At 41.4% G+C, this 23636-nt stretch overlaps 1 protein-coding gene and 1 long non-coding RNA gene across 6 annotated transcripts in view; both read right to left on the bottom strand.

Moving 5' to 3' along the window:
- Positions 1–7579, bottom strand: part of CEP78 (centrosomal protein 78) — a 35217-nt gene extending 27638 nt beyond the window's left edge. Inside the window, exons 1-4 of one of the 3 annotated variants that reach the window (XM_005210052.5) lie at positions 7035–7579; positions 2572–2744; positions 2408–2480; positions 1105–1208 (exon numbers count right to left, since the gene is read on the bottom strand). In XM_005210052.5, coding sequence (XP_005210109.1) covers positions 1105–1208; positions 2408–2480; positions 2572–2744; positions 7035–7287 — 603 coding nt within the window. In that variant the 5' untranslated portion in view covers positions 7288–7579. Of the gene's footprint in view, positions 1–1104; positions 1209–2407; positions 2481–2571; positions 2745–7034 lie in introns of those variants that run through there. The other 2 variants (XM_005210051.5, XM_059889463.1) reach the window with 2 other exon arrangements.
- A 7632-nt stretch (positions 7580–15211) lies between these two features.
- LOC112447803 (uncharacterized) lies at positions 15212–23384 on the bottom strand. Of its 3 annotated transcripts, none has more exons than XR_003036053.2 (6): positions 22753–22871; positions 21339–21499; positions 20358–20437; positions 19839–19934; positions 19511–19731; positions 15212–15340 (listed from the first exon to the last, which is right to left on the bottom strand). It is a non-coding gene; the product is annotated as an uncharacterized lncRNA (long non-coding RNA). The 3 variants fall into 3 exon arrangements; XR_009495585.1 differs by lacking the exon at positions 22753–22871 and adding an exon at positions 23144–23384 and having other exon boundaries at positions 15214–15340; XR_009495584.1 differs by lacking the exon at positions 22753–22871 and adding an exon at positions 22883–23378 and having other exon boundaries at positions 15214–15340.
- Positions 23385–23636: the final 252 nt, after the last annotated feature.

Here is a 23636-nt window from a genome sequence, read left to right as displayed (position 1 = left end):
AATTTGACATTTAACCACTAGCATTATCTTAAAGACATTCAGTTCTTTATATACATAAAATAAATTTTGTTAACAAGGAACTCTGACTTTAAAGGAAAAAATCTTATTACATTTTTGAACAAGACTCAAAGTTCCTCTGATACTCTAAAAGAAAAATCATTAGTGTCATTTTTCTATTAACAATAACTACACAGTGCTTATTATGTGCCAGGCACTATTTATCCAAATGAGTTCATTTAAACTTCATAACAAAGCACAGAGGTTAAGCAATTTGCCCATGGTCATCAGCTATGAAACTGGGAGAGATGAAATCTAAACCTAGGACATTTGGCTTCAGCACACAAGCTCGCCATCATTTTCTATCCCAGGGATCAATGGATTTGCCCTGTATAGGTGCAAAACATTTTTAAATGTTTATAATTGAAATTAAAAAATTTTCAGCTTTGTGGGCCATACAGTTTCCGAGGCAACTACTTATCACCATGGGTGTAGGGTGAAAGTAGCCTTAGTTACCATGCAAACAGTGGGTGTGGCGATGTTCCACAAAGCTTTCTTTACAAAACCAGGGGACGGGCTGGATTTGGCCCCCCAGCCATAGTTCACCTATCCTTGATCTGCACCATCAAAGCATTAAAAAGGCTTCATGTCAAATTATTAAATAATTTTAGGCCTAAACACAGTAAATATAACCACTATAAAGTTGTTAAGGCAGTATTTCTAAAACTATATTTAGAGAGCTCTGAAGTAGTAATTTTTATTAGTTTATAGACTATAGCAGCTAATAAACACTTCATTTATTTAAGTCTTGAAGACTATAATGACACAGTTTCTTCACAGTATTACAATAAATGTTTTCAATAACTAAAAAGACATAAAAGTATTTAAATATTATTATGTAGTATATATTAAATGTCTTATTTCTAAGATTAAGTGGACTATCTTTACTAAATGGAAGAATCTCAAACTGAAAACTGGTCATATTCTTTCAACAAAACTAAAGCTGCACTCACACGTATCAAAAGACAAAAATCACTGCCATTTGTATCAAAAAATTAATGTGCTTCAGTCACATATGTTTTCATGAAAGTTTAAACATGAAATCACCTTTAAGATCTTGGCCATGTGATCTGCTCCCTGCCATGTCAGATTACACCCCGTGAAGTTGATTGTCTTAAGAGTGACAGAGTTCTTTATACCTTGACAAACAACTAAAAGAAAAAACAAAACAAAACAAAAAAAGAAAACCACACACACAATAAGATGAAGAGCCTATACATTGGTCAAACTTGACTTATTTGCTTTTCTTGAGTCAATTGGAGGTTTATAGCTAGATTCTTAAAATCACTGTTGCCAATCTTCCCCAATAGGTAACTGACTGTTAGGTGCATTCTAAAATAAGTCATAACGAAGTGCTAAAGTGTTCCAGTTTACAGCAATAGTTTAATTCTGCTGCTGCTGCTGGTAAGTCGCTTCAGTCATGTCCAACTCTGTGTGACCCCATAGACGGCAGCCCACCAGGCTCCCCCGTCCCTGGGATTCTCCAGGCAAAAACACTGGAGTGGGTTGCCAGTTTAATTCTACTTAGATACTAAAACTGAATACACTGAGTACTGAAAACTTTATTCCTCACCACTCAGTTAAGTATTATATACCTTTTAAGACACACGGGAAAAAAGAAAAACCTAAAATGCATAAGACTCTTACTTTTATTTCCAATGATATATCCCAATTTTCAATCAACAATTTAAATGTCAACTATAAACTCAGAATCTTATTAGGTACTATGCAATATAATACAGTAATATAAGATAGACGATCTCAAACTCTGTTCCCTGAAATTGAAATGCAGCCCACCTTAGCCCTCCAGGCCAGTACTGGGCACAGTGAACACCCACGGATGCTTAAGGACCCCAGCAGTCACCTTCTTTGTGATTACTTCCATGATACACCCCTGCCAACACTACTGAGTTTGCTCGCCTTTTAAATGCTCTTACAGTACTTTGAATATATCTCCTACTTTAACACATTCCGCAGTGCATTATAATTATTACTGAAGATGGATGTTTTAGCCATTTAAAGATACAGATTTTTTTTATGCTCTTGACATCTTGCTATTTCCCTTCCCATAATATTTCTTAAAGAGAAACCACAAAAATATAAACAAACACAAAAAACAGAAAATACAAAATGTGTGGTTTGGGGCTTAATGCAAACTGAAGTAAAAGTAGTGCTCAGAGTACCCAGCATGACAGACTTCCGTGGTACAAATGAGAACGGACCACGGTACGAGCAGATATGGGAAACAATCCAGCCGGGGACAGCACCAAGGAAAGGTACACAGGACTCAACGTGGTGTGCAGTGAATCACAAGACCAGTCTGATGGGAAGACTCAAGACTGACACTCACTTTCTAAACCTCCATCTCCAATCGGACAATTCGCAAGAGACAGGTGCACCAGAGTGGCCGATTTATTCAATCCCTTTAATGAGGAAAAAAAGTTCAAAATTTTATTGGTTTAGTTTCCCCCCAAAGCAACTATCAAACGTTGGCAGGACTCGCTGAAGGCTTACCTTTGTCAACATCGTTAAGTCTCTCTCTCTCAGAACTAGCCCGTTTAGCTCCAGGTTCCTTAGCGCACCTGACGCACTTAAACAGCATTTAAGAGCTTTACACAACTGGAAGGTCACGTCTTTATTTCTTATCGCAGGAACACGACTTCTGTAAACTTTATTCCTGTCAGAAGCTAAAGCAAAACTATTGTAAAATGAGTGACTTCAACCATACATTTTATCATCATTAAAAAGCATCCACTCTGGGCTAAGGATTAGAAAAGACTCCTGCCCTTTAAACCCTCTTTATGGATGGACATATGTAAACTCAAAACTTTAACCACATGAGATAAAGAAAGATAATCTATATGTACAGAGGTTCCTATGGAAGCAAAAAGTTATATCTAAGTGATGGCTTCATGATCACCCTGAAGCTGAATCTAGAAAGATGACACTACTTAGAGCTGGACAGGGAGGTGGATTAACTGCAGAGAGCACCCTTGTGAAGACATTCAAACCGGATACCTGCTGGGCACTGTAAATACTGCAGGTCGGGATGATAAAAGGCCAGGGGTGCAAGTGGGAGAAGAAACAAATTAAAATAGAGATGTTGTCACTCCACTCCAGTCTCAGGCCACCACTGAGCTGCTTTCTGCCACTATAGATTAGTTTATTTTCTGGAGTTTTATAGATGAAACTATACAGTAGGTAGTTTTTTTTTTTCTCCTGGTCTGTCTTTTCTCACTCAGAGTAATTATTCTGAGAAACCTGTATGCAGGTCAAGAAGCAACAGTTAGAACTGGACATGGAACAATGAACTGGTTTAAAATTGGTAAAGGCATACATCAAGGTTGTATATTGTCACCATGCTTATTTAACTTATACACAGACCACATCACACTAAATGCCAGGATGGATGAAGCTCAAGCTGGAATCAAGACTACCGGGAGAAATATCAATAACCTCAGATATGCAGATGATACCACCCTTATGGCAGAAAGCAAGGAGGAACTAAAGAGTCTCTTGATGAAGGTGAAAGAGGAGAGTGAAAATGCTGGCTTAAAACTCAATGGCATCAGGTCCCATCACTTCATGGCAAATAAATAGAGAAGCAATGGAAATAGCGACAGACTTCATTTTCTTGGGCTCCAAAAACACTTAGGATGATGACTACAGCCATGAAATTAAAAGATGCTTGCTCCTTGGAAGAAAAACTATGACAAAGCTAGATAGTGTATTAAAAAGAAGAGACATTACTCTGCTGACAAAGGTCTGTCTAGTCAAAGCTATAGTTTTCCAGTATTCATGTATGGATGTGAGAGTTGGACCATAAAGAAGGCTAAATGCCAAAGAATTAATGCTTTTGAACTGTGGTCTTGGAGAAGACTCTTGAGAGTCCCTTGGACTGCAAGGAGGTCAAACCAGTCAATCCTAACAGAAATCAGTCCTGAATATTCATTGGAAGGACTGATGCTGAAGCTGAAGCTCCAATACTTTGGCCATCTGATATGAAGAGCCAACTCATGGAAAAGACCCTGATGCTGGGAAAGATTGAAGGCAGGAGGAGAAGGGGACGACAGAGGATGAGACGGTTGGATGGCATCACTGACTCAAGGACAGGAGTTTGGGCAAACTCCAGGAGATAGCGAAGGACAGGGAAGCCTGGCAAGCTGCAGTCCATGGGGTCGTAAAGAGTAGGACATGACTGAGCGACTGAACAACAACAATTATTCAGGCTGTTGTGGATAGCTCATTCCTCTTAATTGCTGGGTGGTATTTTGTTGTAAGGACGTGCTACAATTTATAAACCTAGTGATGGACACTTAAGTTGTTTCCACCTTGGGGCTACTGAAAATAAAACTGCTTTGAACATATGAATATTAAAAAAATAAAATAATAGAGATGTTGGCTGAAGCAAGTCTGGGAGACAGTATGGCTTTTATACCATAGGTCTGGGGCTACGCTGGCTCAATAAGGGTGCCACTGCTGATTAGAAAAAGGAGCCCCGCTGCTGAAGGACCAGTTAGATAAAGGGAATGATTAGAAAAAGAATCCTCCCTCAGGGCCAAAGAGCCCCATGAGGCTTGGCAGAGCACAGTTCAGATTTCATCCCTCTGTGCAAAACACAAGCTGTGCAACTAACATGCAATAATCCTGTGTGGGAAAGCTATTGCAAGCATTGTTTTAAACATATCTTTTTATTTTAGAACATCACTCAAGCTGAGTAGGCAGATGGACTTAGAGAACTAAGCCCAAGTGTAGCAAAACCACCTAAGTGCTTCTGCAATAGTCCAGGCAAAATGTAATAATATGGATGAAGAAGCAAATTTAGGAAGAGGCCAAAAGCTAGACCCACTGGATGCAAGACATAAAGAAAGTTCAGTGAAGGAACTATAAGAGAATGCTTTCTGCCATATATTTTTCTTATATTCAATGCAAAATATTAGGGAAAATTAAGTACAGTGGACTTTAAGGTCCCTTTCAGCTGTAATTTCTTTTGATTTCTAAGTTATTACTCTGGTTAAGTAAGTACCTTCAGAGGTAAGGAAAAGTTCCTACACCTGAATGGGATGCAGAGAATAATCTGACTTCCTTTCACCAGGGGATGAGCTGAGCTGTCCTTGGAGAAGAGTTAACAGATGGTGTGAACCCCAGATCCTAGAAAAGGGCCAGGTACATGATAAGCATTCAAGTTTTTAAAAACAAATCATTTCCTCTCCTAGATCTACACACATCTCCTCTGCCAGCTACTTTCTCTCATTCATAAACATTCTCAGATGTGTCCACTTAAAAAACATCTCAGAACTATAACTCATTGGATCTTCTTTGTGCATAACCTCATGCCTTCAAACACCTGTCCTCCCCAAAACCCAGATCTATACCTTGGGCCCAGGCCTGTTTACCAGTTGGCTCTAAAGCACTGAAGATGAAGTAACATCCTCTCCCCATCCCCACTCCCTTCCTACTGTGCTCTGTATCTCTCAGAAAGATGTGGCTTTTCACCCAAGCTTGCTGCCTTCCTTTATCTAACTGGTCACTAGGTCCCACCCATTCTGAATCACTGATCTCTAAAATCCAGTCCAACCATTTATAACTTAATTTGGACCCTTAGATTCAATTCATCTGCATCCAATTAACTGCCTTTCACATGGAGATCAGAGTGAGTTTCTAAATCAAAAGTCCATCTCATTGTTCTCAGTGTTTCCCACAGACTTCAGCATAAACAACCAACCTTCTGACAGGACAAACAAAGCCCCTTTCTGTCTGGCCCCACGATATTTCCAGTATCAACTCTCATCTCTTTCCCAAACCCTGAGTTCCACTCCAGTACATTAGTTTTGCCATATTTTCTTATATTTCTCAACCTCTGACACAAACTGCTCCCTCCTGCCACCCCAGAAGCTTCTACATATCCTTAGAGAGGATGGTACCGCCTCCAAGAAGCCTACTCTGAACCTTTTCTTCCAAGATTCTGTGCTTTGCACAGGGGAAAGGTGGAGGGGAAGGATAAATTTGGAGCCTGACATTAACCTATGGTGCTGCTGCTAAGTCGCTTCAGTCGTGTCCAATTATATATAAAATAGATAAACAACAAGAACCTACTGTATAGCACAGAAAACTCTACTTGATAACCTGTATGGGAAAAGAATCTGAGAAAGAATGGAGATATATATATGTATGTATAACTGATCATTTTACTGTATACTTGAAACTACAATAACACTGTAAATCAATTATATGCTAATATAAAATAAAAAATTCAATTTAAAAAATCCTATGCTCTGTAACTCCAGAACTCACTCTTTCAGAGTACTGACTACAGCGCTTGTATCTACCTGCTGCCTGGTAGAAGGGGAGATCACCCAGGGCAGGAGATGACTGAACTCATTCATGTGCAAGGGTACTTTTACACACATAACCTGCCTAAATCTAAGAACCCATGGAAAAAGTGGTTTTTAATGTCATTTTACAAGTGTGGAGATTGCAGTTGAAAAGTAACCTTCCCAGGAAACAGACAGTATAAGCTCTGGAATTCAAACCCTAAGCTCTCTTCACATTTGTGCTCTTTCCACTATGTGATACAACTTTTTTTTTTTCTCTCTTTTCTGAGTCCTGTCTCAATCAAAAGGAAATGAAGCTGGGATGTATCAACTTCCTAATCTCTTTGTTCTGTACAAAGCAAAGTTATTCAATAGACCAGGTAACATCTGTCGAACAATTAACAATGCTCCAAACTGTGCATTAACAGAAGTGAATCCTGCAACCACCACAGACACGTGAAGCCCACGTAAACAGATGAACACAAAGATCCTTAAGGCACTCGACCAGGGTCGCGGAGCCTGCAGAGTCCTAGGCCGCATGCCCCATCTCCTGTACACACAAGGGGCCCTGGGCACCCTTCCAGTACCCAGGCTCCACCTTGCACCATCTAAAACTCCGCCTCGCAGCGCGGATGGGGGGCCCTGAAAGACGGAACTACAAACCTGTTTCGCCAAGCCACGGCTGGAAGAAGCTCTTGATGCAAATCAAGGGCAGATCTTTATCATTCTTAAGGGTGCTCAGAAGCGGCGCCCAGTCGGCCACGCGGAGGCGGTCGGCGTTGAAGTCCAACACGCCCTCCCGCAGACAAGCGCGCACTGCGGGCAGCGGCACGGAGTCCTGCAGCGCGCACAGGTACTCATAGTGCGAGAAGAAGTCGGCCGCGCTGTCGCGGCGCAGCTTCACCGAGTCGATCATGGCCCGAGCGCGGCCGCGGGGGACGCAGGCTGCGGACACTATGCCCGCAACCTGCCTCGGGGCCCCGGGTCGCTACCCGGCTCCTGGGCGCCCACCGCCAGGCGGCTCCTGCCGCTCAGTGTGAGCAGGAGGGGCGGACCCGCCAGAAGACTCAGCGCCCCGGGCCCCAGCTAGGTCGCCCCCTAGATGCCGCGTTTCCGCGCTGCCTCCCGCCCCACGGCACCGGCCGTTGACGCCCGCCTCATCGCTCTCCGCGGCGCGGGACTGCGATTCAAGCAGGCAGGCGGGTGCACGGATACGTCAACGCGCTCCCCGTGCGTCATCACGCAGGCCCCGCCTCCCGTGGGGACAGTGCCGGCGAATCAGGGGCGGGAGCTTCAAGAAGAGGGCGGTGCAAAAGTAGGTGGTTTAGGGCATTCGGGAATTACAAAAAGCGTTTACTGGTCCAAATGAAAGTGAGATATGGTTGTATCAACGCATTTTACAAGGTCTAAACTCCCGGTAAGTGTCTGTGCTTGCACCACCCAAGCGAGGGAGTACACTCGGTAAGGATGCATGTACGGCTGAATGAGAGACACCTGTGGATTATTAAATCGTCACGTGTGTGTTAATTTCCGCAGAGAACTCTTCTCTAGTTTCTGCCTACTTGACGCAGTTGTTGGCAAATGGTGACGTGTTCCATGCATTAAGAACATTATCGTAATTACTAATAATCGTTTTGTTTCGAACTGATAATGATGACTATGTCTGGTAACTAGCACTTTGTGTGTCCTCAGAGTCGGACACGACTGAAGCGACTTAAGAGCAGCAGCAGCAGTTTAGTTCAGTTCAGCTGTTCAGTCGCTCAGCCCTGTCCGACTCTTTGCGACCCAATGGACTGCAGCATGCCGGGCTTCCCTGTCTATCACCAACTCCCTGAGCTTGCTCAGCTCAAACTCATATCCATCCAGTCGGTGATGCCACCCAGCCATCTCATCCTCTGTCGTCCCCTTCTGCCTTCAATTTTCCCCAGCATCAGGATCTTTTCCAATAAGAGTTCTTCGCATCAGGTGGCCAAAGTATTGGAGCTTCAGCATCAGTCCTTCCAATGAATATTCAGGACTGATTTCCTTTAGGATTGACTGGTTTGACTTCCTTGCAGTCCAAAGGACTCTCAGGAGTCTTCTCCGACACCACAGTTCAAAAGCATCCATTCTTTGGTCCTCAGCCTTCTTTATGGTCTAATTCTCACATCCATAGATGACTACTGGAAAATAAAAGTTTTTTATTTTTAAAATAAAATAGCTTTAACTAGATGGACCTTCGATGGTATAGTTCTGTCTCCTAGACATAGTTTTAAGCACTGTTTTAGTATGAAATCATCCAATTTTCCTAACAACTCCACAGAGAATTTATTACTGATTATGGTGGCTCAGAAGGTAAAGTGTCTGCCTGCAATGCAGGAGACCCAGGTTCAATCCCTGGGTCGGGAAGATACCCTGGAGAAGGAAATGGCAATCCACTCCGGCACTCTTGCCTGGAAAATCCCATGGACCGAGGAGCCTGGTAGGTTACAGTCCATGGGGTCACAAAGAGTCAGACACGACTGAGCAACTTCACTTCACTTCACATCCACTTTGCAAAAGAAACTGAGGTACAGGAAGTTAAGTAACTTAAGAGGAAGAATTCAGACAGTTGGTGTTAGATTAACTATGCAAGGAAGCCGGTAGACTGAGGTGGCTCCAGTGGACTGATGTGGCCCTTAGACTGATGTAGCCACCTACAAAAACCAAAACCTAAGCCTATAAATGTCTTGGTTACAAAAACCAGTAAAGACAACCAGTCACAAAATCACCAACTAGGCTATAGAACGGTCGCAGATCAATAATTACTTTGCTTCTACTCTTTTACAGTAAAAATCTCTGCAGCTTCTGTGGGTGAAGTCCACCTAACCACTTCCAGTTTGGTGCTGCCTGAATTGAATCTCTTTTCACTCAAGTAAACTTTTAAAATTATAAATATGCCTCAGTTTATCTTTTAACATTGGGCTTAGACGTTGGATTTGTATCCAGTTTCTAGAACAGTGGTAGTCCTCTGATCAGGCCTTGCCATTATGTTTACAGCATTCCTTTTCTACCCATTGCATTCTGAATACCTCTGCCTACTACTAACATGGGCACACGTGCTGCTGCTGCTAAGTCGCTTCAGTCGTGTCCGCCTCTGTGCGACCACAGAGACGGCAGCCCACCAGGCTCCCCCGTCCCTGGGATTCTCCAGGCAAGAACACTGGAGTGGGTTGCCATTTCCTTCTCCAATGCATGAAAGTGAAAAGTGAAAGTGTAGTCGCTCAGTCATGTCTGACTCTTCACCACCCCATGGACTGCAGTACACCAGGCTCCTCCGTCCATGGGATTTTCCAGGCAAGAGTACTGGAGTGGGGTGCCATTGCCTTCTCCATGGGCACATATGCTACACTAAAATTTCCTAGATGTGGTCGGTAATGACTTTTACCTACAACATGCTCAAAATATAATGTAGCCAAACACTACCTCTATCTTTCAACTATCTTGTGAAATGAAACATTACCATTTCTGTTGAAGACTTTCCCAATCACAACCATTCCCCAGCTGACCTTGGGTAACCGCTCTTTGGAACTTGGTATTCAACACTGCAATGGATGTCTTTATATTTATGCTACATTTGTAACTATTCTTAAACAGCATATAATATTCTACTATGTTTTCTTTTGCTACTTGCTTTGTTTAGTGTTATCTTTCCTAGGTTCATCCATGCTGACATATGAAGGTGTAGTTCATGTATTTCCCTTGATGTATAGAAATCCCAAGTAGGAAAATACAATAATTTATTTGTATAATTTCCTGTTGATGGTAATTTAAGTTGTTTTCAATTTTCAGTAGAATTTCTTTATTGCGGCATCCTTTTTTTTTTAATTCTCCAGCATCATCTAATGTAATTGTCTCCTATCTTCTTAAAGCTCCCTCTTCTATGTTTTCCATCAAGCCAGTTGATTTTTTTTATCCCTCTCTAATTCCTTCTTCTCAGTCTCACTCTCAGATGTCTCTTGCTTACCCATTTTAAATGTTGGCCCATTTCAAATGTTGGTATTCTTCAGATTCCTATCCTCAGTGCGCGCCCCTTTTGACATTTCAGTTTCTCCGGGTGATCTTATCTTCTGCAGGCTTAACTTACCCCTCCAGGGTGATGCCTTCTAACAAAGATCTCTCTCTCCAGTTCCTCCTGGAACTTCAGACTGCTTCCTGGAAAGCCATACATTTCTCATTGTCCTCAACAATCAGGTCTTTATTCCTTAGCTTGGCATATGACCTCCATCACGATTTGACTACCTCTGTTGTCTTATTTCTTGCTCCATTCCTTCCTGAATGTCTTCTCTAGACGTGTGGAACAGCTTGAAATTTCTGATGTTCTGTCATTTCTATCTGAGCCTTTACAGATGATGCTTCTTTACTAAGACCCTCTTCTTCTTGCTCTTCAGTGAGCTGATGTCCACTGGTTTCCCGGCCTCAGGTTGGGGACCAGCTTCCCTGGGAGTCCTTCTTTCCCTAATCCTCTTCTCTCTTCTGTTTTTTTGATGCCTCACTACTCTACTCCCTGACAGCCCCGTGTCAAAATACTTCATATCTCCAGTGGCAAGCATCTTTTTATTTGTTAATCATTTATTTATAAATTTATTATTTAATTGTTTATAAATAAATCTATTTATAACTGCCAAATAACATGTGGGATCTTAGTTCCCAGACCAGAGATTGAACCCATGCCCCCTGCACTGGAGGCACAGAATTTTAACCTTTGAATTGCCAGGGAATTCCCAGCATCTTTTTAGATGGTTTTCCTTCCATGAACAGTAAGCCCTTTGAAGGCAGGGACCATGTCTCATTCATCCTTGTATTCCCTATGCCTGGCATAGTGTTGGTACAGACAAAGTGCTGATTAATGATTACTGGAACATTTTCATCTCTTCTCCATACAAGTCATTACTGCAGATGCAGATCAGGCAAGCTTTCATCATATTAGTTAGTCATTTAACATATTAATTTAAACCTTATTTTCCTGGAGCTTGCTATGTTCTATCTGGCAGGATTTCTTTCAAAGTTTGTCTGATATTCTCTCCCTGTGTGGTTAGTTGCTCAGTCCTGTTTGACTCTTTGCAACCTATTATGGACTGTAGCCCACCAGGGTCCTTTGTCCATGAGGATTCTCCAAGCAAGAATACTAGAGTGGGTTGCCATGCCCTCCAGAGGATCTTCCCCGCCCAGGGATTGAACCCAGGTCTCTTGCATTGCAGGCAGATTCTTTACCATCTGAGCTACCAGGGAGACCCAGGAATACTGCAGTACCCTGGCCCTTCTCCAGGGGATCTTCCTGACCCAGGAATTGAACTGGGGTCTCTTGCATTGCAGGTGGATTCTTTACCAGCTGAGCTACCAAGGAAGCCTATTCTCTCCCCTACTTATATTTAATTATGGCTTAGTAGTAGTGTTGGTTCCTCTTTCAGCATCTGATGTTTTCTACCCACATATTTCTAGGAACATGATGAGCAAAAGCTGCCTTCCCACAGCACCTCTGGGATCCTCTGACAATTTAGGTCCATGTCTGGCTCAGACAAAATGCCTTGGCTTCTCTGTAGGGACCTGAGCTGGGAGGGACAGGCCTACTGAGTGGTACAAGAAATGGCTGTCCTCCTTCAGGGGTCCGCTGAGTATAAGTCTGAATTACAGTTTAGAATACAGATTATCATTTTGCCTCTTATTAGTCCCTGTACTCGACCCTGGTCCATCATGCCAACAATGTACCCACACTGCCAAGCTGTTTCTCTTCCCATGAAACCGTGGTGCTGATACTTTCTGTTCATCTGTAACATTCATCTTCACACCTGCTTTCAGAGCATCGAGTTTTTTTGAATCTGGTCACAGAGCTATGTCAATAACATAGGCTGTCTTATTTTTGACAGCCTATGTTATTGGTCTTACGTGGTTCCCATTTCTTTCTTCCCCTCCCTTACTTATGACTGTTTACAATGACACTTCCAAATCTCCTCTACTTTTGTCCTGTCCTGTTAGACTATTCGATGTCCCTGCTCTCTCATCTGAAGAGAATACCTCTTATTTCACCAGGAAAAGTGAGATTTCACATACCAACTTCCTCCTCTTCTGTTAACCCTGGCTGCCTTCCAGTTCATTCTCTGTAATGAAGCCACTAACCCCCTCTCTTAAAATTCTTCTGTAACTTCCCATTGTTCTTAGGATAAAGACAAACCTCCTCACAGTGGTCAAAAATGTGGAGTCACTGACTGGCTGCTGGTTGAGAACTGTTGCCATTCTCTAAGATAAGGAGCTTGCTTCAGAATGTAAATCATATCGCCGCGAGGTATGCTGTTTAGTTCAACAGGCAGGGCTTTCTTGATGAAAGCAGCAGTGTGTCGAGTTGCATTCTAGAGTACGCTTCCCTCTTGTGCACTGGCATTCTTGGTGCACTAGTCTGCAGAGCAGGATGTCCGCTGGACATGGTGGAGCGTGGTCTCTACAGCCTCATCTTGCTCTTGCGCCTCATTCCCTTTCATTCTCAGTCGTCCAGCCCGCAGTGGCCTCCTTTCAGTCCCGCATACTTACAGCGGCACATTGTCTCTGCTGTCCCCTCTCATGGAGTGTCCTTCTGTTCTGTTTGCACCCGATTAATTCTTCCTCATCCCCCTTATCTCTTCTTTTTCATGCATCACTTCATCAAGAAAGCATCCCTTGACATACTTACCTCATCAGATCTCTGTATCATAAGCTCGCATAACACCTCTAGTTTATAGCCTTCATCATATTTCACATCCGTTTTTAGACAGGTGTTACCTTATAGTCCATGAGGAAGAGATCATGTCTATTTTGCTTACTCCTACATCCCCAGTGACTGGCTCAGCCACTGACAACATTTGTTGAATGAATAAATGAATGTATCCAATCAATGACTAAGCCCTGACAGTTTTTCTTTGTAACATCTCTCATAATTCTCCCTTCCATTTGTGTTGCCATTACGCTAGTTTGCCTTTTATTATTTTATACGTGAATTATGGTGGTTGCTTCAGGTTGTCCCACCTTCTTGCCTATATCCTTTATTACACCTCCCAAGGTGCTTTGATTATGCAGTTGCCCTGTTCCGAACTATCCATGACACCCATTACCAACCAATGCAGCCAAACCTTTAAGATTGACATTCAAGACCCTCTGTAATTTGACTTTAATTTCACTTTCTCGATTTGTTTTTTAATAAATGGGTCTAATTGTCTCTGCATGTTTGCTCCCTTCCTTATCTACTTATTTTATATATATATATATATATTTTTTTTTTTTTAGTCAGTATATTTTACACCTCCTCTGGAAAAACTTCACTGAGAATCCAAGCATGCTATGGATCCCTTCTTTCCTCTCAACTTGTAAACAGTTAAACAGAATATATGTGGAACTGCCGTAAGTCATCTATATCTTATCTCCCCCTCTGGTGTCTAACCTCCCTGAGAGCCAGGGTACATCTCTGTGTTCTGTGCAGTTATGATTATAACAGTGTTATAATCAGTAAATATTTGGTGAATGAGTGAATGAGTCACCATAAAAAGAGTATTCTTTCATTCTTTCACTTTTTCCACTTTCAAGTTTCTATAGTCCATTGCCTAAGACAAAGGTTGCTTTGTGGCTGCACAGTATCCAAGCTCACAGGGTCTTGTAAATAGCTGTTAAGAGCATTTCTTTACCATTCCATAACAGCTTGCTCTCCCTCTCAAGTGGAGCGAGGAGGATTCACTATGTATTAAGCGCCTTTGTTCACTTAGCATTTAGAGGCGCCATGACATCAGTGCTCTACACTCAGTGAAATGCCTGTTTTGTTTGTAATTTTACCTTGTGAATAACACCTATCCACAAAGATGTTTCTTTACAATTTTCCATCCTTTTAGATTCATGAAAAGCATTTTAACTACCTACAAGCAGAAAATGAATAGAAAGACTTTGCATTACATTTAATAAAAGCTTCGGGAGACGTCTTCATGGTACATTACTAAACGAAACTTTAACTGTATAAAATGTGTTGGAGAGGTACCAAGAAGTCTCAAAATCTGAGTACATAATTACATGTAAGCATGGTGGCAGCCATCTACATAACCATGATTTGGAGAAGGTTGTATTGGTCAGCTCTTGCTATGATAATGCTTTAGGATGAATCATCCCAAAACTCAGTTACACAAACAAAGATTTATTTTTCTTGGACCTGTGAGCTCTAGCTGCAGTGTCTCTCTTTCAGACCTCTAAGTGGATGTTTTTGCTCCATGCTTTGTGTAGTTTTGAGGTCTTTCCCACATATCTTACTCTGGAGCCCAACTGTAGGGCTGCAGCTCCTAGGCATGGTCTTCTCACAGAGTTCACTGAAACACAAGAGGTGAACCCAACCACACAATCCCATTTAAGGCTTCGGCTAGCATCATGTCTACTAACACTCCATTGGCCAAAACATGTCACATATCTTAAGTTGAATTTAGAATGTGTGTATATATTTAAATTTGGGTGATCTCACAGAAGATTGCAATTTGGACAATGTTGCCTTAGCATTTTTATTGGCATTTGCAAACTTGATAAATGTCGTGTAAACTTTTTCACCTTTGAGAACTTTTTGAAATTGTGGGACAGTTTCTATGGGAAAAGAGGAAAGTATTTCAGCCAATAAAAGAAAAACAAATGATTGAATTTGAATATCATAATTTTGCAAACTCTAATGAGTTAACAGATCTAGTCACTGAGTATCAGTGGTTGCTAACATCACAGAAAGAAAAGAACTAGATGTTGTCTGCTTCCTGATGAAGTAATACATCACTATCTATAGTCTTTCCAAAAGGATTGATCAGTTTCCTATTTTATAGGAAATACAGAGAACAGAGAAACGTGTTGAACTTCACCGTGGACATGTATTCAGGAAAACCTGTATTGTGGGAAACGCTACATGTCAAATGCCTTGTGTTCTTCAGCAGATAAATTGAAGGGCAATAACAGAATGAAAAAGTGACCTGTAAATTAAAAGAGAAAAAAATCATTATTTAAAACTAGGCAAAACTAAACCATGCTGTCTAGGGAAGTAAAGTTGGGTGATACACTTATAAAGAAGTTTAAGGAAAAGCTAATTATAAAAGTTAGGAAAATGATTATATTTTGGAAGAAAGGAGTTATAATTGGGTCAGGACATGTGGAAGGGCTTTCGGCAAAGTTCTGTTTCTTCTCCTGGGTGTCAATTACAAAGGAATTTGTCTTGGAAAATCATTAAGCTATAAATTTGTCTACATCGTTCCTTTAAGCTATGTTTTATTTTATAGTAAAAGTATTTTGTTTTTATTTTAAAATCACATACCTAGGAATAAGTATACTGGAAAGTTTGCAAAAATTCTGCACAGAAAACTGAGAAACTTTATTGGGAGAAATTAAATCATATGTAAATAAACGGGCAAATATATCATGGTCATAGATTGCAAGACTCAGCATTGTAAATCAGTAATGTCTACACTTACTGCAGATTTGATGCAATAGGAAAATCAGTGATCTCCACACATTTTACAAATTTATTGCAACAGGAGTCAGAATCCCTGTGTGTGTGTGTGCATATGTGTGTGCAAATGTGTGAATAAGTTCAAACTGAATCTAAATTGGAGATTCTTAGGACCAAGCAATAGTAAAACATGAAAAATAAGAACAAAGTTGGAGGACTCACACTATCAGACAAGACTCATTAAAGCTATGATAATTACAACAATGTGGTGTTGACACAGAATTGAAATAGAGCAATGGAAGAGAAAGGTTTTAACTTAGACTCATATATGGTCATATATATGGTCATATATGACAAAGGTGACAGTACAGTGTTTTTCAATAAATGGATTTTTTCAACCAAAGAATGACAAGTCTTTTCAATATCTGTTTCTAACAAGAACTTGATTCCAGTTTGAATAAGAACTCAATAAGTAAAAGGCCACTTGACAGAAAAATGGGAAATGCTTGAACAGGCACATCACAAAGGAGAATATCCAAAATAATCAAAAAACATGAGAAGATGCTCATCCTAATGAGGGAAGTGAAAGTTAAGTAATTAAAGCAAACAATAATCAGGGAAATGCAATTAAAACCACAATGTGATACCACTATAGGTATCGCCACATCAGTATAGCTAAGATGAGAAAGAGAGTTGATGAAATGGAGCAACTGGAACTCCACGCACTGCTAGCGGAGCAGTAAATTGGTATCAGCACTTTATGCTGGCCATTCTGTGGGAAGCTGAAGGGATGCCTAGCCTGTGACCTGGCGATTGCACTCCTAGGGTATCCTCAGTGGATCTCTGTACATATATGTCCCAAGAAACACACAGAAGACTGTTCAAAGAAGCACTATTCATATAGTCCCAAACTAGAAATAACCCAAATATGGGCCACGAAGGGAATAAATTGTGGTAACTTCAATACTACAGTAAACAGTGAAAGTGAATGAACTCTTGCTATATGCAAATATATGGCTGACTCTCACAAATTTAATGTGGACTGAAAAAAGCCAGATGCAAATGAGTACATATCATATATTGCTTCATAACAAATTACCACAAAATTTAGCAGCTTAAAGCAACACATATTTATGATCTCAGTTTCTGTTGGTTTCAGGAACCCAGGTGTGGCTTACCTGGGTACCTCAGCCTCATGGCTGTAATTGAGGTGTCAGTTGGGACTGTGGTCTTGTTTTTGTTATCTTCATACACACCTGACTGGTAGAACAGTCAGACAGGATTTCTATACTGAGGGCGCTAGTGTCCCAAGTGGACAGTGGGGAATTGTCTCGGAGAGATGCCCAACTCCTTTTCCCCAACTCTTGTTTGTATGGGAACATGTAATAAAAATAAAGCCCAGCTCAGTTCAGTTCAGTTCAGTTCAGTTGCTCAGTTGTGTCCGACTCTTTGCGACCCCATGAACTCCAGCACGCCAGGCTTCCCGGTCCATCACCAACTCCCGGAGTTCAGACTCACCTCCATCAAGTCAGTGATGCCATCCAGCCATCTCATCCTCTGTCGTCCCCTTATCCTACCCCCAAACCCCCCCCAGCATCAGAGTCTTTTCCAATGAGTCAACTCTTCGCATGAGGTGGCCAAAGTATTGGAGTTTCAGCTTCAGCATCATTCCCTCCAAAGAAATCCCAGGGCTGATCTCCTTCAGAATGGACTGGTTGGATCTCCTTGCAGTCCAAGAGACTTGGAAGAACCTTCTCCAACACCACAGTTCAAAAGCATCAATTCTTCAGCACTCAGCTTTCTTTACAATCCAACTCTCACATCCATACATGACCACTGGAAAAACCAGAGCCTTGACTAGACGGACCTTTGTTGGCAAAGTAATGTCTCTGCTTTTCAATATGCTATCTAGGTTGGTCATAACTTTTCTTCCAAGGAGTAAGCATCTTTTAATTTCATGGCTGCAATCACCATCTGCAGTGATTTTGGAGCCCAAAAAAATAAAGTCTGACACTGTTTCCACTGTTTCCCCATCTATTTCCCTTGAAGTGATGGGACCAGATGCCATGATTTTCGTTTTCTGAATGTTGAGCTTTAAGCCAACTTTTTCACTCTCCACTTTCACTTTCATCGGCTGCATAATGGCAGGAAGAGGACGACACTGGTACTAGGGAACACTTTCTAGTGCTCTGAGTCCACTCCCTGGGCTCACAGGTGGTATAACCCAGGGGCCATCATCCATTTCTTCAGAGTTGTACAGAGAGTAGGAAGAATTCTTCTTTAGCAGGTGTCACTGACATTAAACACAAGGGGAATGGGACTTCCTGGACCTGGGCTTATTCACCACCAAGGCTCACACCGACTTCTCATGTCACGGCAGCCAAAATGCATGAATTGGCTGCATCTTGTCAGTAAAGAGGACACAACATCCTCAGACCCCAGCTTCTTGGATCACAAAATTTTTTAAATTAGGTACAAATGGATAAACATGCTAGATTGTCACCAGTTTTTATGTCAAACCATATACAAAAGTCCATTCAAAGCTCTTTTTGTTGGAGTGGAAAAAAAAGGAAAGTGTTTGCAGCTCTTACTGTTTTTGAGGGAATATATATATGTATATAGGATAAATCTTCACTTATGAACTAACCCCAGCACACAATGTAGTAAGAAGTGAATTATAATCTCAATTTCTTTGCAACATGAAGTCAAGAATATATTGAAAACTTTAGGTAGTCCAGGATATAGAGTTCAGCAAAGCAGCTGCCCAAAGATGGTCAAGTCTTATGGATTGGAGTTTTCTTCTTGCAGCAAATTGTATTTCCCCAAAATGAAGATAGCAGTATTTCAAATTCCACAGTCTCTTCCAGAGTCCTGCTAGTCTCCATTAAAATTTGGAGTTTGTTTACCTTTCCCTTAAAGTTGGGTTGGACTTTGTGGCTGTCTCAATGCATAGAATGCAGCAGATGTGATTGTATTACTTTCTTAGGGCTGCCATAACAAAGTACCTGGATGGTTTAAACAACAGACATTCATTCTCTTACGGGCTGGAAGTCTGAAATAAAGATGTCAGCAAGATTGAGTGTTTTTGGAGAGCTCTGAGGGAAAATCTGGGCTTCCCTGGTGGCTCAGATGATAAAGAATCTGCCTGCAGTTCAGGAGACCTGGGTTCAATCCCTGGGTTGGGAAGATCTCCTGGAGAAGGAAATGGCTGCCCCTTCCAGTAGTCTTGCCTGGGAAATTCCATGGACAGAGGAATCTGATGGGCTACAGTCTATGGGATTGCAAAGAGTCAGACATGACTGAGAGACTCACACAAGGGAAAATCTGTCCATGCCTCTTAGCTTCTGGTGTTTGCCAGAGATCCTTGGCATTCTTTAGTTGGTAGATGCATAATTTCATTCTCTGCTGTTGTTACATAAGGCATTCTTCCTTATGTGTCCCATCTCCAAATTCCCCTCTTCTTCTAAGAGCACAAGTCACTGGATTAGGGCCTAACCTAATATGAGCTCATTTTAATTTTATTGCCTCTGCAAAGACCCAATTTCCCAGTAACATCACATTCGCAGGTACTGGGGGTTAGAACTTGAACATGTCTTTTGAAGGGACACAGTTCAATGCAAAACAGTGAGCTTAAGTGATTTCTAAAGTTGTCATAAGAGGCACTCCAACTTCTATCTGAAACTTTAAGAATGCTCACCTTTGGAACCCAGCTACCATTTTGTGAGGAAGCCCTGGACACACGAGGTCACATGTAGGTATTCTGACTGGCAGCCACAGCTAAAGTTCCAGCCCACAGCTAGTATTAATCACCAGTCATGTAAGTGAAGAGGCCCTCAATGACTTCAGTGCCAGCCTTTGAGCTATACCAGTTGGTGCCGAGATGAGCTGTCTCCATTGATCTCTGTCCAAATTGCAGATCTGTGAGCAGAAGAAATATGGTTGGTCTTTTAATCCATCAGGTTTTAGGTAGTTGATTTAGGATAGCATTTGATTACTGGGACACTACCCAGTGTCCAGTACCCTACCTGAGACAGCTGGAGTCTTCTCTGGTAAGATAGATGTCCTTGAGATCTGGCTGTGGGTTTCTTTGGAGTTCAACTATCCTTCTTTTAGGACACAACCTGAAGAAGATTGACTAGGTATGTAGGCATTACCTGCTTCAGCCTGGCTTAAGTAGAGATGTAGCCAAGTATTTCAAGTTTTTACTGCCTTGCTAGTAAGGAACTCTCATCCTCTGGAGTTCCAGCCAGTGGCATTGAAATGTGTTTGTTTGTTTTTTTTTTAATTTATTTAATTGCAGGATGATTACAATATTGTGATGGTTTTTGCCATACATCAACAAATCTGTCACAGGTCTACATGTGTTCCACCCCCCATCCTGAATCCCCCCTTCCCACCTCCCTCCTCACCCTATCCCTCTGTATTGTCCCAGAGCACCAGCTTTGGGAGCCCTACCTCATACAGTGAATTTGCACTCGCCATCTGTTTTACATATGGTAATATACATGTTTCAATGCTATTCTCTCAAATCATCCCACCCTCACCTGAAGTGTGGTTTCTGACACTTGCTAGCTGTGTGGTCTCAGCCAAAGTACTTATGCCCTCCAAGCTTCAGTTTTTTCACCTGTAAAATGGACATAATGATACTCTTCTCTCCTTTATGTGTTTGTAGTTCTATGTATGACCCATTATAAGTTTGCCATAAGAAAGAGGTGACTGCTTTGATTGAAAATTCAAAATTTTTTTTCTATATGAAATAATCTCATTGATGGAGGTTATACAAATTTATAAAACATATCCATACTTAGTAACTAACTGTAAGACCACACACTACCTTGGAATCATGATTCTTCAGCATCAAATAAAGGACAGTAAATATTTATTACAGCAATATAATCTTTGTTGCTACAGGTCACAAGAACATATTTATTAAAAAATTGGTTGTGCTAAGCCAGGAGTTACTATTTGTCAAAAAAAAAAAAAGCCCACATCAAATGCTTGGGAAATTCTGACTAGTTTCTCATCTCTGATGACAAGATTTGTTTCCTATATTAGAAACACACATGGCAGGAGACGTAGTGAATTTTGTAGGTATAAGTTTGGAGACTGCGGGATTAGCTAGATTTGAGAGAAACGTTTTCTTAATCCTGGAATTTCAAGTGGGAGCCAAGCTTAATGCTTCCAAGTAATGCTGTTTTTATATATAAGATTCTATGTATTAATTTCTGATCATTTTTATTCAGCCTTTTGTATACATCAGAAACTTGAACATTTATTCATTGCAAAATAAATGTGAATTTCATACACATAAGCTTTTGGCAGGAAGAAGTTTCTTTCAATGTAGTTTATTTAGTTTTGCATATTTTTTCCTCATACTAGTGCTTACTAAAGGGAATCTAGTCTTATTTATATTACTGTCTTTTTTTAAAAAAAACTAAAAAGATCTTTTCCTCTTGCTTTTCACAAACCTAGGTTCTACTGGTTAATGACTTTTTCCCCTTGCTTTCTGTGGAAAGCATACAGACCCTAAATGCTAAGTGGAAAGCAACTAAAAGCCAAACTTGCAACTCCGTGCACTTGAAAATGTGTAGCTGGAATGCATCCTTGGTCTGGAGCCTTGATTCTGTTGCTAGGTGGCAATGTTCCCTCAGCAAAAGGATGGTTATTCGTGTTTGCAGGTCCTTTTCTGAAACAGAAAGGAAAACACTGCCTTACTGCCTTTTCATTAGCAACTTTTCAACCAGACTTCCTGGTTTCAGCCCACAAAGAGGCATCAGCACTCTCTGAAACTGCCAGGCTGAAATGATCAAAACAAAAATTTCCTCCTGCTAGCCACTATACATTGCAAAACTGGGCAGCCTATGGTATAAAGCACATGGTTGCTTCTAATAACTATAAAAATCCACTTTAGGTGGGGACCAGAGTTACCCAGGCCATTGTAAACAAATGATACAATCTTGTTTGTCCGGTGATTGGTGGTATAGTATTAAGTTCACAGAAGAGCTCTAGCATTGAAGTCATGAAACATCTGTGTATGCTATAGCTACAAATTACTGGAGGTTCCTTTTAAAAAAGGAGTTTTTTCATTTCAGTATCAGACAGGAATGACAGATTCAGTAAACTAAAATATATGCCAAAATTTTAATTTCAGATGAAATTAATTTTTTTTAATTAGCTTTATTGATATAATTTACACACATAAAATTTCCCCTTTTAGGTATATACATCTATGAATTTTTACGAATGTATACATGATGTAACTACTACCATACTTAAGATATAGAATGTTTTCATCACCCCCCAAATTTCTCCATTTCCCTTTTTAATCAATCCCTCACTCACCCTCTGTCCCTGAGAAACATTGATCAGATTTCCATCATTATAAGCTTACCTCTTCCCCTATGTCATGTAAGTAGAATCATATATTACATAACCATTTGTGTCTGGCTTTTTTCATTTAGCATAATACTTTTAAGATTTATCCTTGTGGTTATAGGTAACAGTAACTAAATTTTTTCTTTTTTTAGTATGACCCATTGAATAATTGAAACTTACTTTTAATTTTTAAAAAAGTATCTTATTTATCTGAACATTTCTAAATCAGTGGGCCTGGAGTAGAACTTAAAACTGCATTTTAACAAAAACCCATGGTATTTCCCATGCAGGTGATTCTTACATCACACCTTCAGACACCAAGAATCTGAAGCAGTGGAGTTGTGAGTCTCCTTGAAAATCTGCTTAACTCATTGAATATCTTTTACCAGAAAGACATTCACAGAAACTCAGTACTTCCACTCAATTTCTGGAGATTGTAGGACTGACCAAAGTTCATAAACTCCAGGTTACAACCTGTAATGTTGTCACGTGCTTGACTGAAAAACTCAAGTTATATGAAAAAAGCAAGTTATTTCAGATTCTCCCACTCTCTTTGATCATCACCTTTCCCCGTACTTCTCAGAGCAGGGCATTTTTTTGTCTTTCTATAAGATTTTAACAGAACACAGCCATTCGCATCCCATAGCACGACCCCGTTGGTATGCACCAGTTACCCCACAGGCCAGTCCCTCACCTCCGCATAACCAAGCAACGATTACCACATGACTATTAATGGTCCTGCCCAGCTATTGGTTAGGCCTGCCGTGGCCCCTCCTCCAAGCGACCAGCTGCCAATGAGCGACCGTTAGTCGGTCATTCAGAAAACATTTGGTAGAGCAGTGGTCATCAGGCGGGCAGTGGAGTAAGATGCGGTCCTGGCCTTCTCTCTGGGATGAGTTGGGGGCCCAAGGGAACATGCTAGGTGCTGTGTCTTGCACGGCTCCAGGATCCTCACCAAGGTCATCCACTGGCCTTGGCCCAAGCCTTAAAGCAGCAGTGAACCTCTCTCCCATCCCCACCTCTGCAACCAATCACAGAGGCAGTCTGCCTGAGTAGGCAGTCTGTATGTAACAGAGCGCAGTGAATTCTGCTCTTAGGCTCTTAACACAGCAGCCATTGTCATGCATCATTACGCCCTGTTACTAAACCATTGGTCCTGCTTAGTCATTGGTTGGTACCTTAGTGGGCCCCGCCCACTGACAACCAACTGTCAATGAGCCACCCATTAGTGGGCCTGCTAGTGCAGCAGTGGGTGCCGCCCACAAGCATCCAACTGTTAAAAAAGGACAGTTAGTGAGGGGATTGAGACAACAGTTAAGTGATGGTTGTGAGGTGGAGAGTGAGGTTGAGGCAGATCCCGGCCTTATCTCCAAGGCCCTCCAGCTCATCTGGCCCTAGGCCAGTGGGTGAGCTGGGGTGCCCAGTGAACAGGCTTGGAGCTGTGTCCT

Source organism: Bos taurus, chromosome 8 (genome assembly GCF_002263795.3).
Source record: "Bos taurus isolate L1 Dominette 01449 registration number 42190680 breed Hereford chromosome 8, ARS-UCD2.0, whole genome shotgun sequence".
Classification (NCBI taxonomy): domain Eukaryota; kingdom Metazoa; phylum Chordata; class Mammalia; order Artiodactyla; family Bovidae; genus Bos; species Bos taurus.
Note: the sequence above shows the minus strand (reverse complement) of the source record. Positions and strands in the feature narration are given on the sequence as shown.